Source organism: Rhineura floridana, chromosome 9 (genome assembly GCF_030035675.1).
Source record: "Rhineura floridana isolate rRhiFlo1 chromosome 9, rRhiFlo1.hap2, whole genome shotgun sequence".
NCBI lineage: Eukaryota > Metazoa > Chordata > Lepidosauria > Squamata > Rhineuridae > Rhineura > Rhineura floridana.
The window spans coordinates 92,672,563-92,685,808 of NC_084488.1; the positions used below are offsets into that span (position 1 = coordinate 92,672,563).

The 13,246-nt window shown below is 41.5% G+C and overlaps 1 protein-coding gene and 1 pseudogene across 2 annotated transcripts in view; one reads left to right on the forward strand and one right to left on the reverse strand.

Annotated features, from left to right (window-relative positions):
- PAPSS1 (3'-phosphoadenosine 5'-phosphosulfate synthase 1) overlaps positions 1 to 1,475 on the forward strand; it is a 79,525-nt gene extending 78,050 nt beyond the window's left edge. Inside the window, exon 12 of one of the 2 annotated variants that reach the window (XM_061585460.1) lies at positions 793 to 1,474. In XM_061585460.1, coding sequence (XP_061441444.1) covers positions 793 to 931 — 139 coding nt within the window. In that variant the 3' untranslated portion in view covers positions 932 to 1,474. Of the gene's footprint in view, positions 1 to 792 lie in introns of both variants that reach the window. The other variant, XM_061585461.1, reaches the window with a different exon arrangement.
- A 6,865-nt stretch (positions 1,476 to 8,340) lies between these two features.
- Positions 8,341 to 12,087, reverse strand: LOC133363675 (equilibrative nucleobase transporter 1-like; annotated as a pseudogene).
- Between the last annotated feature and the right edge of the window lie 1,159 nt (positions 12,088 to 13,246).

The following is a 13,246-nucleotide window of genomic DNA, read 5'->3' on the forward strand; positions in this document are numbered from 1 at the left end:
TTTATTTAAGGCTAGGAATTGCCTTGTTGGATAACACGCACTCCATGTAGGACTGTTTCCTATAGGTGTCCCTGACAAGCTCACAAGCCAGGCATTGATGCCCACCTCTTTTGTTTTTGTTTTATTTTATCCTAAAAACTGGTAGTCAGAAGGATATTGCTTCTGAGTATGGTGCTCCCTTTTTCACTTATCAGAGTGACTGTGATAAAGACCTATTCATTGTAAAATTTATCTAATCTTTCTAAGAAGCCAGTAGCTTAAGTGGCTAACGCCATGTCTTGCAGAAATGAATTTCATAAGGTGATTATGTGTAAAAACATAAGTATATATACTCATAGCAGCCTTATTGCCTAAGTGTGGATCCTTACATGATCAAAACAGCACCATCCACACACTAGAGGAAGATATCAGCAGGCTTGAGGGAACCCAGAGGTTTACAGAAGTGTGAAATAAGGGTGGCAATCCCTCTAAATAGCCCAGTGACGACTGAGTGCTTGGTGGCCACAGAATGCTGGCTGATTGTTAGAGGGAGAGAGAAAGGGGAATAGAATGGAGCACCCTAGTGAAGGGCATGGCTGCCCGGAACCCTGAACAGGAGCATTCCACACAGCAATGTTTTGTTACAAGTCCTACTTTTGTGTATATTATTTTTATATGTATAATAAATATCGCTGTCCCTCAAGTCTGTGTTGCTCAGCACTTGAAGATCACAGTTACATTTTCAAATATAAAGTTTTGTTGAAAATATTGATCCATCCTCTTTTCTTCTGCTTTTGTTTCTTTCCATTTCAGCCTTGAAGACTTTGAATTCATTTCAGGAACTCGCATGCGCAAGCTGGCTCAGGAAGGACGAAATCCTCCTGAAGGTTTCATGGCTCCTAAAGCATGGGCTGTGCTTACAGAGTACTACAAATCCTTGGAAAAGGCTTAGCCTGTTTATTAACTGCAGATCAATCTTTGACATTTGATTTATTAGCAAGAAGGGGGGACCACACAGTCACCGTTTTGGTACTATTTTGTTGTAATGTCTGTTGGGAAGTTTTTTCCATAATAAAAAAGGCCCTTTCTCCTTAACTTAGCATCATTTTCTGCTTCTCTTATGGGTTCTATTACTTATTGGCATCCAGCAAACTGCTGGTTTTAATGTCTTCTCTTTTTATTACGGTTAATATTCTTGCGGTAAGATTTTTAAATCTTGTCTTTTAAAAATATTATTATTATGCCTCTGTATCCTGCAGTTCTCCCATCCTCCTTTCACATTATTTAATGTAGCCCAGATCTTTTTGTTTGTGTATGTGTTGCTTTTCATAGTTTACAGGCTAAATGTGGCTATTTGATTATATGAACTAGAAATAGGTGCTAAATTTATTCAAAATGAAATAATTTTTTAAAAGATACTAAACTTCTGTCAGTGGTCTTTGAAGTTCTTGTATGGAATCTCCAGAACAGACTTCATTGTATTGCAGATTAAACTTTCTGTACTGAATGTGGTTTTTGTTCACATAGCTTCTTTGAAATAGTGTTGATTGCTCCGGAAAATGCAACAAAATAGTGTGATTTTTGTGGTTGCCAATCTTCAAGAATTATTTATTTCCCCCCCCCGCATACTTGTGGTAGGTATAACCCAGATGCTATTTGAAAGAAAAAAAACTGGTTAGCATTTGTTCCCCCCCCCCAAAAAAAAACTCCTTATCATGGTATTAATATTTTTCAGTTGATGAAGAGGAAGTTGTCACTTCCATTGGCTGGCTATGCACTTCTAGGCTGTAGGGGCAGGGGAACTCACTCCTTGAACCTGACTGATCTCAACTTTCAAAACATTATGAAAGCAAGTTATAAGTTTTCATTTAACAAACTGGTTGCATTCTTTAACATACCCTTGATATAAGTTGTGTAGTCAGAAATGTTGACTTCTAGGTAAGTACCATTTCCCCTCCACTTAGACACAACAACTTTGTGTCCATTGTGTGCTTCAGTAATTACTAGTGTCAAAAGTTGAGGAAGGGTCATACCTCAATGTAGAGCACTTGCTTTGCATGCAAAAGGACCCAGGTTCAATCTATAGGTAGAGCTGTAAAAGAACCCTGTCTGAAACCCTGGAGACCTGCTACTGTCAGCATAGACAATACTTGAGCAAGATGGACCAGTAGTCTGATTCTATATAAGGCACCTTCCTATATTCATCTCAAGTCCTGATCATTCTACAGTAAAGCATATTGCAGTTGTAGATGCATCAAATGCTAAATTTAAGCTACGCAGTATACATACCAAGGAAGATAATAGATCATAGGATGCTTTCTTCGGGCATTTGTTCTTTCAGTATTAAATGAGCAATACTAATGAAGATTCTTACCAGTGGAGACCCTTTACTGTGGGCAGAAATATAGCAAAGCAAAACAAAGACTGAGGAGGAAGAAGATGGGAGGAATGGAGTTAAATTCAAATTATCTATATATTCTGATGGGTAATGTCAAAAGAAAAAGTAAAATGGTTGTGAAAAAGCCATAGTATTCATCAAGCCTAATGGGCTAGTTGGAACGTTAGGAACCTGTTCCTCCAGATGATGTAGGACTAAACTCCCATCAGCCCTATCCAGCATAGTTAGGGTTGAGTTAGAGAGATCCCAGATACCATGAATGAGACAGACTGCTGCTTGAGACCATGGAATGATACCAGTTACATTAGATAATATTGGGCTTGGGTGTTCCAGTTGTCTCGTTCTAAATAAAGCAATTCCATATGTCCATATTAACTTCATAGGATATTCCTTCCCTTAACCGTAGGTAATTTAGTGTAGACTGGTGATGGGTAAAACTGGGCACTTCATTCCAGCAACTGAGGATCTACCATTTCCTTAGCATAGAGCATGTTGGGATGTTACATCTTTGAAAGGGATGAGGAAGACGAAGCAACTCTCTCCTTTTCTGTTTCTGCATTGCTTCTCTAATGTCTGAAGATAGTACTTGCATATCTGCCCTGTAAGCCACAGACCTGAACTTACAAGATCTGAACAGGGTGGTTCATGACAGATGCTCTTGGAGGCCACTGATTCATAGGGTCACCATAAGTCGTAATCAACTTGAAGGCACATAACAACAAGGGAGCTTTGTGAGCTCCAGATACAGTGATAGGGCAGGTAAATTCTACTCCCAACTTCAGACATTGTGGAAAAAGCAAGAATAACTTGTTGGTTCCCATTACCCTTTCCAGATTTACTGATCCAAATTGTCTCTTGCAAACTAATTAAGTTTTCCATGTGTTTTGTCTGAAACAGAATTTATTTTGAAACTTTTCCAGTGCTGCTCAGTATATGACAATCTGTCCAATCTGATCCTCTCTTCTAGGATCACGCTGAATCTTTTCAAACAATGTATTTGGGTCATTAACTTTGAGTTTAGATACAAAATTCCTGGAAGTGATATTTTTTCCTGTTGAGCTATGGTCCTTGCCAGTGTGCTGAAATCTTCCCTCCTTAATCTTATGCAGGAGGACCATATGTTCTAATCCTACCATAGCCTTGGAACTTTTATTTGTCCCTATCAGAAATCGTTCTGACACTGACATTGTTTATTTTTAAAGTTATATAAATTCGTGATTGCTTCAGGACTGGGGTGGGAGAAGGGAGACAAATAAAATAGCCTCTTGATAGTTTTGAAGGACCCTAAAGTCGATGAAGCAAGGGTGGGGGGGGCTCTCCTCTCTTCCTCTGAAATTGAAGTTAATGAGGTGGATGGAGTTTACTAAATCTTGGGGTGAGGAGTTGAATCAGTGCTATAAAGCCATTATAGTTCATCAATGATATATCTATTCCAGATGATGCTTTCTTCTCTAACCTACTTTAAGTGACGTCAATTATTCCTCTGGGGTCAACAAAAAAGCACAAAGCTAGGTATATGCCACTTTGCAAGATGGAGGCTCCACACTGTTTATTTTTAAAGCTATATAAATTCACATTCAGAATCTGAGGCCCTGAACCTGGATGGAGAAGTTGCTCTCTTAATGAAGATTAAGGATGCTGGCTTGGATCTGGGATGCTCAGTAAGAGATCTTAAACCGTGTATTGCTCCATAAGTACTACCAGATGTAGAACTGTTGCATAAAGCTATTAAAGCAAAAGCCTGGAGCCAACCCAAAGATCTACATTGCAAATAATACCACCAATAAAAATTGGTAAGGAGAAACCACAATGGATGTCTTTGTGGGTTTCGGTTTTGTTGGTCTTTGATTATTTTAGGAGATTTGCAAGCAAAGCAATAAAATCAGTCCTGTTGACTGATTCTTAAAAGAAACGGGTTACAAAGTATGTTATGAAGACCTTGGTAAGCAAATGTTTTTTGTAGAGCTTTGTACCTAAAAGGAGCATCATGTTTGACCAAATGGCATCATAGCCTTCTGGTGCAAGCTTGAAAGCAGGCAGAGCAGTCCTAAGGATAGCAAATTGGTGGAACTTATGCTGGCTTAAATTAAGCTGCTGGAATTTACCCCTATTCCATACTCTGTTCACGAGTGGGGCTGCTGCTGGTTCAGCCCCACAGTGGGGAAAACAAGCCTTTAAAACAGAGTGTAAAACAACCCTTTTTGCAGGCATAAGTTCTGCTGGGTTGACAGGTCACGTGTCTAAGCTGAAAGAGGCTTGGAATAGGTATAAGTCTCCCCTTATACCTATTCCACACCCCTGCCACACCCCCATTTTGGGTCTTCCACTGACTGAAGCCCTAGCTAGCTGGGATGCGGGAGTTACGATGGTCAAGCTCCAGCTCAACTGGGATACCCTGAGATCCATCTATTCCAAACTCACTCATTCTGGCTAATCTTGGGTTTGGATTGTGCTATTAGCAGAGTAAATGTGAGCCATGTTTAGTGTATTTGGGGCACTATTCTCCAGAGGCCATATTGTGTTAAGTGACCTTCAGAATGCTCAACCAAAGGGGCTAAAATAAACATTTTCTAGGCTGATCTAAACATTGAACTACCAATCTCACGTTTAGAATGATCGCCAACATAATGCTGCCTAATTTTTGTGTTGTGTATCAGTTTTTGATGCTTTTTATATTTTTACCGGAATAGGCCAACAATGCCCTTCTAAGAACCCTATCTCCTATCTCTAACCTATTTATTCTGATTAAGGAAAGAGGAGCAATTAAAGTGAAAAAGAAGATGAACGGAAAACCAGAGACACAGAACTGGAACTGAAGACTGTCCATGTGCAATTTATTTATTGTCAAATAAATAATAATAATTTAATTCTTTGTATGCCACGATGGGATTGATATACCATAAAGGGAGGATATAAATTCCCTTAGTAGATTAGATTATCTGTCTCAAATTCAAGGAAGATTAGTCACAATGAAGATGTGTTGAAATGAACGGGACATAATAGTTGCAATTAACTAGTCATACTGATTTTCATGAGATTTAAGCATGACTAAAGCCCCCTTCGTGTGATAAGCAGGCTGGGCTAGCCTCTGCCTACTAATGTCCATGTGTTGATTGTGGATGTCTGAAGAATAGATGTTCATTCATGCTCAATGAGCAGGCATTGGGGGTGGGGCCAGCAGGGTCTCTCGCATCATCAAGTGTTGTCCTTTCATGTACTATATGCATGAAGGGGGTTTAGCTTTTTCTGGACTTGGGCCAGTCATGCTGAAACAGGTTAACTTTCAAGGTGCTCACATTAGTGTTCAAAAACCCAAAACAACTTAGGCTCCAAATATATGAACGATCACCTCCTTCCCTACAGTCCCGCTCAGGAGTGTTAAGATCTTCAGAGGGGGGGTCTCAGTAAAAATAATAATATAGTTTTTATCATATATGCCCCTCTTTACCTTGGGCTTTGACACCACACACACATATACACACACTGTACATGACTGATTTGATTAAGCTGTTTTAATGTATTTTAAAACCACACACATATGACTGATTTGTTTTAAAGTGATTTTAATTTTGTATTTTAAAATTGTTGTAACCTGCCCTGCAGTGTGGGTAAGAAATCTAATACTCCTCCTAGGCATACTCATGAGATTAGGAATGACCAGCAGACTCCTCCCCTGTAATATTTAGTATGGTAATTCCTCTTTGCCTTTCATTTTTCAAGCTATGCACAATTTACATCTTTGCTGCAGTTGGAAAACCTAATTGTGGAGGTAACCATAGAGTTCATGAGTTCAAGAGGTGTTATGGTGACACCTGTCCTTTGTGAAACTCTAGAGCAGGTGTAGAAAACCTTTATTAAGAAAAAAAGAGGGGAAACCCCAGAATGTCAAAAAAGGGAAATTCCAAATTTATATTTTTTTCTTTATTGATTTCTATAAAAGAGAATAAATTTCTTTCAAATACCCAACGCGTTTCAGCCCTACACAAGGGCTTTCATCAGGGGATTTAAGTTGTTAAAGTGCTTTATTCAATAGAGTTTTCTATCTCACTTTTGCTGTGAATGGCATCAATGTCTCCTAGATTGACCATCTCAATCTGTGAATGCATGGGATTGAGGATTCTTGCATCTCCCCTTGATCTGTATATAACAAACCTTGTGATCCCCTGAGCTTCCACAGTTTTTGCCAGCAGTTAGGTATAACAAGGCAAACCAATTGAGCAGAGATCCCACCTAAGAGCCTTCTTAGGTCTTTGGATATCTCATGTAAATAATGGAAGATCAACAACAGAAATCCTTATCAATTTCTATTATTAATACATCTAATTTACTATACATTGTGGACATAGCCATATATCAGAACATAGGTCTTGCACAGCACATACATAGGGGATGTACACTAACATGTTACATTTCAAAGGACAGCATACATCACATTACATTCCCATCTGTAAAAGAGTAATCTCCCCCTCGTGTGTAGACCTCAACACTCAAGAGTAGATGGTTCTTTCTTCAACAAATGTCAGGGACAACTGGTAAAAATTTCTAAGGCTGTTTGCCTTTTGTAGCTTTTGCTTGTATCTGTCTATACATTGTCAGTGCATGCTTATACTACACTCATATTTCTATCTTTTAAGTTACATATTAAATTCTTTTAAGTTACATTTAAATTTAAATTAAGTTACATTTAAATACATTTAAATAGCTGATGCTATAATCTAATAGGTGCTCTTGACCCATCCCTTAACACCTTCAGCCATACAGTAATGTGAAGAAGTATTTGCCCCCTGTCTGATTTTCTACTTTGATACATATTTTTGACACTGAACGTTGTCAGATCTTGAACCAAAACCCAGTATTAGAGAAAAGGGAACTTGAGTGAGCAAACAACACAAAATTTTGATACTCATTTCATTTATTATTAAAGAAAATTAAGCAACACCCAATGACCTCATGTGAAAAAGTAAAAGTAAGGGAGGACATGATAGAGATATACACAATTGTGAATGGTGGGGAGAAGGTGGATAGGAAACTTTGGGCCATCCAGTGAAATTGAATGTTGACAACTCGGGACAGACAAAAGAAAGTGCTTCATAAAGCAGTGTATAGTTAGACTGTGGAATTCATTCCCAGAAGATGTAGTGACAGCCATCAACTTGGCTGACTTTAAGAGAGGATTAGATAAATTCATGGAGGATAAGGCTGTGTTCTGTCTCCACTGTCAGAAGCAGTATGCCTCTGAATACCAGTTGCTGAGAATCACAGTGCTATTATACTCACGTTCTGCACCTGGTTGGCCACTGTGAGAACAGGATGCTGGACTAGATGGGCCACTGGCCTGATCCAGCAGGCTCTTCTTATGTTCTTATGTTCTTATGTAGGCTTCCCATAGACATCTGGTTGGCAACTATAAGTGCCAATGTGGTGTAGTGGTTAAAGTGTCAGACTGGGACCTGTGAGACAGGGTTCAGATTCCCGCTCAGCTAGGAAGCTCACTGGGTGACTTTGAGCCAGTCTCTGTCTCTCAGCCTAACTTACCTCACAGGGTTGATGTGAGGATAAAATCAGGATGGGAAGAAGCATGTATGTATGCCACCTTGAGATCCTTGGAGGAAAGGGGAGATATAAAAATAAACTGAGAACAGGATGCTGGACTAGGTAGGCCTTAGGCCAGATCCAGCAGGACTCAATTATGATTGTGATTCATTACCAGCCCTTCACTCTAAAGTCCAAGGGAAGATCACAGCAATTTAAAATACAACATTAAAAATAGTTCAAAACAAATTACAACCACAAAAATGTGATATATTTAGGACCTATCCTAAGTGTCAAAGGCAGAGTACAGATTAGAGTTTGTTTTGAAAAACACACATCTAAGTCCAGTTGTTTCAATAGGCTTAAGCACACCTGATTGTGTTGGACTATGGCCTGATTTTGCTGGGAGCAAGGCTCTGAGAGCGGAGGCTTGTTCTCCAGTTCCCTTTTCATATCTTCTGAAGGTTCCCTTTTGTTAGGAGGGTTCCCAAAGTCTACACAATGAAGGACTCAGATGGACAACTCCAGGCCTGACTTCCCTACAGTCAAGGCTGGAGAGAGGGTGCTGTGCTGTTCCTTCCATCGTTGTTTGCACTCCCACCACACCATCAAAGGGTTAACGAAAGCCAGCAATGTGAAGACTATGAAACCAATATTCACATAAAAGGGATCCCCCTCAAGTGGGCCCTTGATGAGTGAGAAGCAGGGGTATTGAAGGAGAGACCACGGCTGAGAGTCCCATCACTAGACCATACAGCTTCCGAAAGTGTTCCAAGGGGAAGGCAATAGCTAAGAAAGCAGCATTGCCCCCATAGAGGAAGAAGCGGCTCAGAACCTGCAGGATAAAGGTGGCATACTGCACAGGCAGCACTGGAATGGAGGCGCAAATTGAGAAGACCACACACTGCAGCACTGTGATGGCCAGTGACAGCACACAGGAACGCAGGTCCGCAACAGAATCTGGTACCCCTTGAAAATTTTCCTCCTTTTTACGTCAATGTTTGTGACGGTCAAGGATAAGCCCATGCCAGGGGGCACAGAGGACTCTACAGAGCTGGGTGAAGGCAAAAGCATTGGTGTAGCTACTCACAAGGGCAGAGTCTCCAGCAGCCAACTGTGTCAGCATGGGGTTGAGGGTGCCAATTATTATTATTATTATTATATTATATTTATTAGTCGCCCACCTGGCTGGTTGACCAGCCACTCTGGGCGACGTACAAGATAAAATACATTGAACATTAAAAATCAAAATTTAAGAACCCAACAGTAAAACTTAACCCATTCTAAAGGCCTGCCGGAAAAGCCAAGTCTTCAAAATTCGGCGGAAGCTCATCATAGAAGGGGCATGGCGGAGATCATTTGGGAGAGAGTTCCATAGGGTGGGGGCCACTATTGAAAAGGCCCTCCCTCTGGTCCTCACCAGCCTAGCTGTTTTAACCGGTGGGATCGAGAGAAGGTCTTCTGAGGCTGATCTTGTTGAGCGGCATCCCTGCCGATGCTGGAGGCGCTCCTTCAGATAGACTGGTCCAAAACCGTATAGGAATTTAAAGGTTAAAACCAACACCTTGAATTGGGCTCGGTAAGCAACCGGTATCCAGTGCAACTCCATTAACACTGGAGTGATATGGTGATCAGACGAGCCGCTGCATTCTGTACCAGTTGCAACTTCCAGACCGTTTTCAAGGGTAACCCCACGTAGAGCGCATTACAGTAGTCTAGGTGAGAGGTGACCAGGGCATGTACTACTGGTGGGAGCAGATGGTTGGGAAGGTAGGGGCGCAGTCTCCGTATCAGATGGAGTTGATACAGCGCCGCCCGGCTCACAGCCAAAACTTGAGCCTCCATGGACAGCTGGGAATCAAGGATGACCCCCAGGCTGCGGACCTGGTCTTTTAGGGGCAAACAAACCCCATTGAGCAGCAGGTCTATATCCCCCAACCTTCCCTTGTCTCCCACAAACAGTACCTCGGTTTTGTCTGGATTCAGTGTCAGCTTATTCCTCCCCATCCAGCCACTCACCGACTCCAGGCACTTGGACAGGGTTTCTACAGCCAACCTTGGTGAAGATTTAAATGAGAGATAGAGCTGCATGTCATCCGCATACTGATGACACTGCAGCCCAAATCTCCTGATGATCGCCCCCAGCGGCTTAATATAGATGTTAAACAACATCGGAGAGAGGATGGAACCCTGTGGCACCCCGCAAGTGACAGGCCAAGGGTCCGAAACCTCCTCCTCCAATGCTACTCTTTGGTACCTACCGGAGAGGAAGGAGTGGAACCACTGCAATACAGTGCCTTCCACGCCTAACCTCTCCAGGCGGTCCAAGAGGATACAGTGGTCAACGGTATCAAAAGCTGCTGAGAGATCGAGGAGGACAAGGAAGGTGCCTTTGCCCCTATCCCATGCCCTCCTCATATCATCTACCAAGGCAACCAATGCTGTTTCAGTCCCATGTCCAGGCCTGAAACCCGATTGAAATGGATCCAGATAATCTGCTTCTTCCAAGTGTGCTTGCAACTGCTTTGCCACCACCCGCTCAACTGCCTTGCCTAAGAATGGCAAGTTTGAAACTGGGCAGAAGTTATTCAAATCTCGAGGATCCAAGGAGGACTTCTTTAAGAGTGGTTTTATTATTGCCTCCTTGAGCGCTAATGGCATTACTTCCTGTTCAAGTGAAGCATTTACCACCAGCTTGATCCCCTCGCCCAGTTTATCTTTACAGCTCATAATGAGCCATGATGGGCAAGGATAAAGTAAGCAGGTGGTTGGCTTTAAGGTTGAAAGCACCTTGTCCACTTCATCAGAAGGAAGAAGCTGGAACCTATCCCACACCACCAGAGCAGCACTGGTCACCTCTGGCTCACTCACTGTATCCACAGCGTACGGAATAGCACTTTTGATACGATCAATTTTCTCCGTGAAGTGCTTTGCAAATTCATCACAGGTGACCTTATCATGTTCCATCGGTTCCGGAGCAACTGGACCGACCAGGCTCCGGACCACTTGGAACAGTCTCCTGGGACAGCACTCCGCAGATGCAATGAAGAGATAGTGGCGCAGCTGCATCACCGACAGCCACACTAGATGCCAGAAAAACAATTTGGAGAACAGACAGCTCCAGAAAGAAAGAACAGCTGGCTCCTTGACATTTGGTGCAGTCTCAGTATCTCCTTTGCCCCCAATCACTTTGATGGTGGCATTTTCTTCTTTGAATGCTGAGTCAGCAAGCGGATTATCGAAGTCCTATGCTTCATCCTCATCCAGGACTTTGGGGCAATGCTGTTCCTTGTAGGTGCAATATGAACGGGACTTCCTCTGGAAGCTTACTCCATATGTGTATCCTGGGGGAAGTGGATATGGAATATGGCTGCGGGGCATCAGGAAGAAAGTACAGATCAAGTGCCAGGCACTGCAGGCAGATATAAAGAGGAACATGGTTCTCAGTGAGAGGCCTTGTTCGTACAGTAGCTTGATGACAAGAAAAACAGCAGAGGAAGAGTCAAAGGCCCCATTGTAGAGGGTAATGATGGTTGAGCGATGTTTTCCAAAGAGATTTCCAACCTGCATGTTGGAGAGGATAAGGAGGATCCCACCAACAGAGAGAAACGATAGTGCTGGAAATAACGTTACAGCAGTGGCTGCTGAAGAAAAGGCAATGAGGAGGGTACCAGAGGTGTAGACAGATCTGGAAGACAAAGAGATGCCCTCTACAGATTAGAGTAGAGATTAGTGACTGGAGCCCTCTGGGCAAAATTTGGTTCCCTGACAGGGGCATATTACTACTCCATTACCAACTTAGAGACAACAGAGATGTATAAAACAATGGCATTGGTAGCAGCAAGCTCTTAGAGTGAGGCCTGTGGGCTACCATCTCTTGTCCCTTTTCATTCCTGTTTCATTCCTTTTCGTTATAGGTCTACGTTTCTTCCTATAATATCACAACCAATTGTTCTGGAAACATATTTATGCTACTTGAAGAAGTCTGGAAGGGGGGGAGAGAGAAGGCAGTACCCCTGCAAACCATTGTCAGGCTTTAAAGTCACATCTGCAACTCCTACAAGACAATAAAATAGCTCTAAGTCTAGAGTTCATCCACCCCCATAAAAGTCAATGAGGCTTGGATGGAATCAAAAGAACCTTTCTCCAAACTCCAAATTCCTTATTTACAGGGCCATTGTGGTGAACTAAACTACAATATGCCTTATCCTACACAAGTAAATAAATCCCAATGGGAGTTAAACGAGTACTTGAGACTTGAGCTGAATCTCTTCATTATGGTGAATTTCACCCTAAATACCCCTTTTATACAGCCATTAAAGAACAGCTACGTTATTTTGTAACCCTATCCTTGTATTTTTCCATTTTCCCACTGTCTGGTAGACTGAGAATGCTTAGCCTTGAGTGGTGTCGTTCCCAGATGGTTATTTGGACTGTGCTCCTCCCTCCAGTTCCCTTCATTATTGCTGTTAAAGCATAATCAAGAATAATTGTTGCTTGGAATGTAATTAAGATTCATTAGGTAGGATATGATGTGTGTGTTTGAGACTTAAGAATCCAGAGGGAGGTTCCAAGACCTCAGTTGCTCAGAGATGCCGTTGGCAATTTAATCAAGGCATCTGTTTGAATGGTCCTCCAGAAAAATATTGATGATCCTGACATTCGGAAGTCCTGAGGTCTAGCATGGAGGTTATACAAAGGAGAACTGAAATCTACATGACAAGACAGACTACTGGAGGTGTGCTCATGAGATTGGTCTCATTCACTATTTTAAATCTGATTTTAGAAGTGATTACTCTTCCATTATAAGAAATCATCACTTTAAGAAAGCCATTTATTTTTTGCTCTGAATAGGCTTTATTTCCCTGTTTTCACCAGGATTTCCATCCTTTTTCTGGCCTCAGTCCTCTGGCAAATTTTCCAACCATTGGATTTTTCTGTCAGATAATATAATGAGCACAAAAATATTGATTTAAATATTCTTCATTTATAAATAAAACATGTACCACTTCATATAAAAAGAAATCTCCAAATGGCTTACATAAAATGTAATTGAGGGAAAATCTGTATAAATTCATATAAGCATTCCGTCTACTCATGGACTCTTAATGAAGGATGTGTCGGGATGAGAATTTTTCAACAAATACTGATGTGAATTTGATTGAGTGTGTGTGTGATTGCTGTGAACAATCTTGCAATTTTGTTAGCTTGACATAACCAGGTCAACAGCTTGATGTATTGTAATTCATTTCTTGTAAATAAGTTGATAATTGTATTCTGAAAATAAAAATAAAATTTGGGGGAAAATACAACAACAGCATTCAAATAAAACTTTTA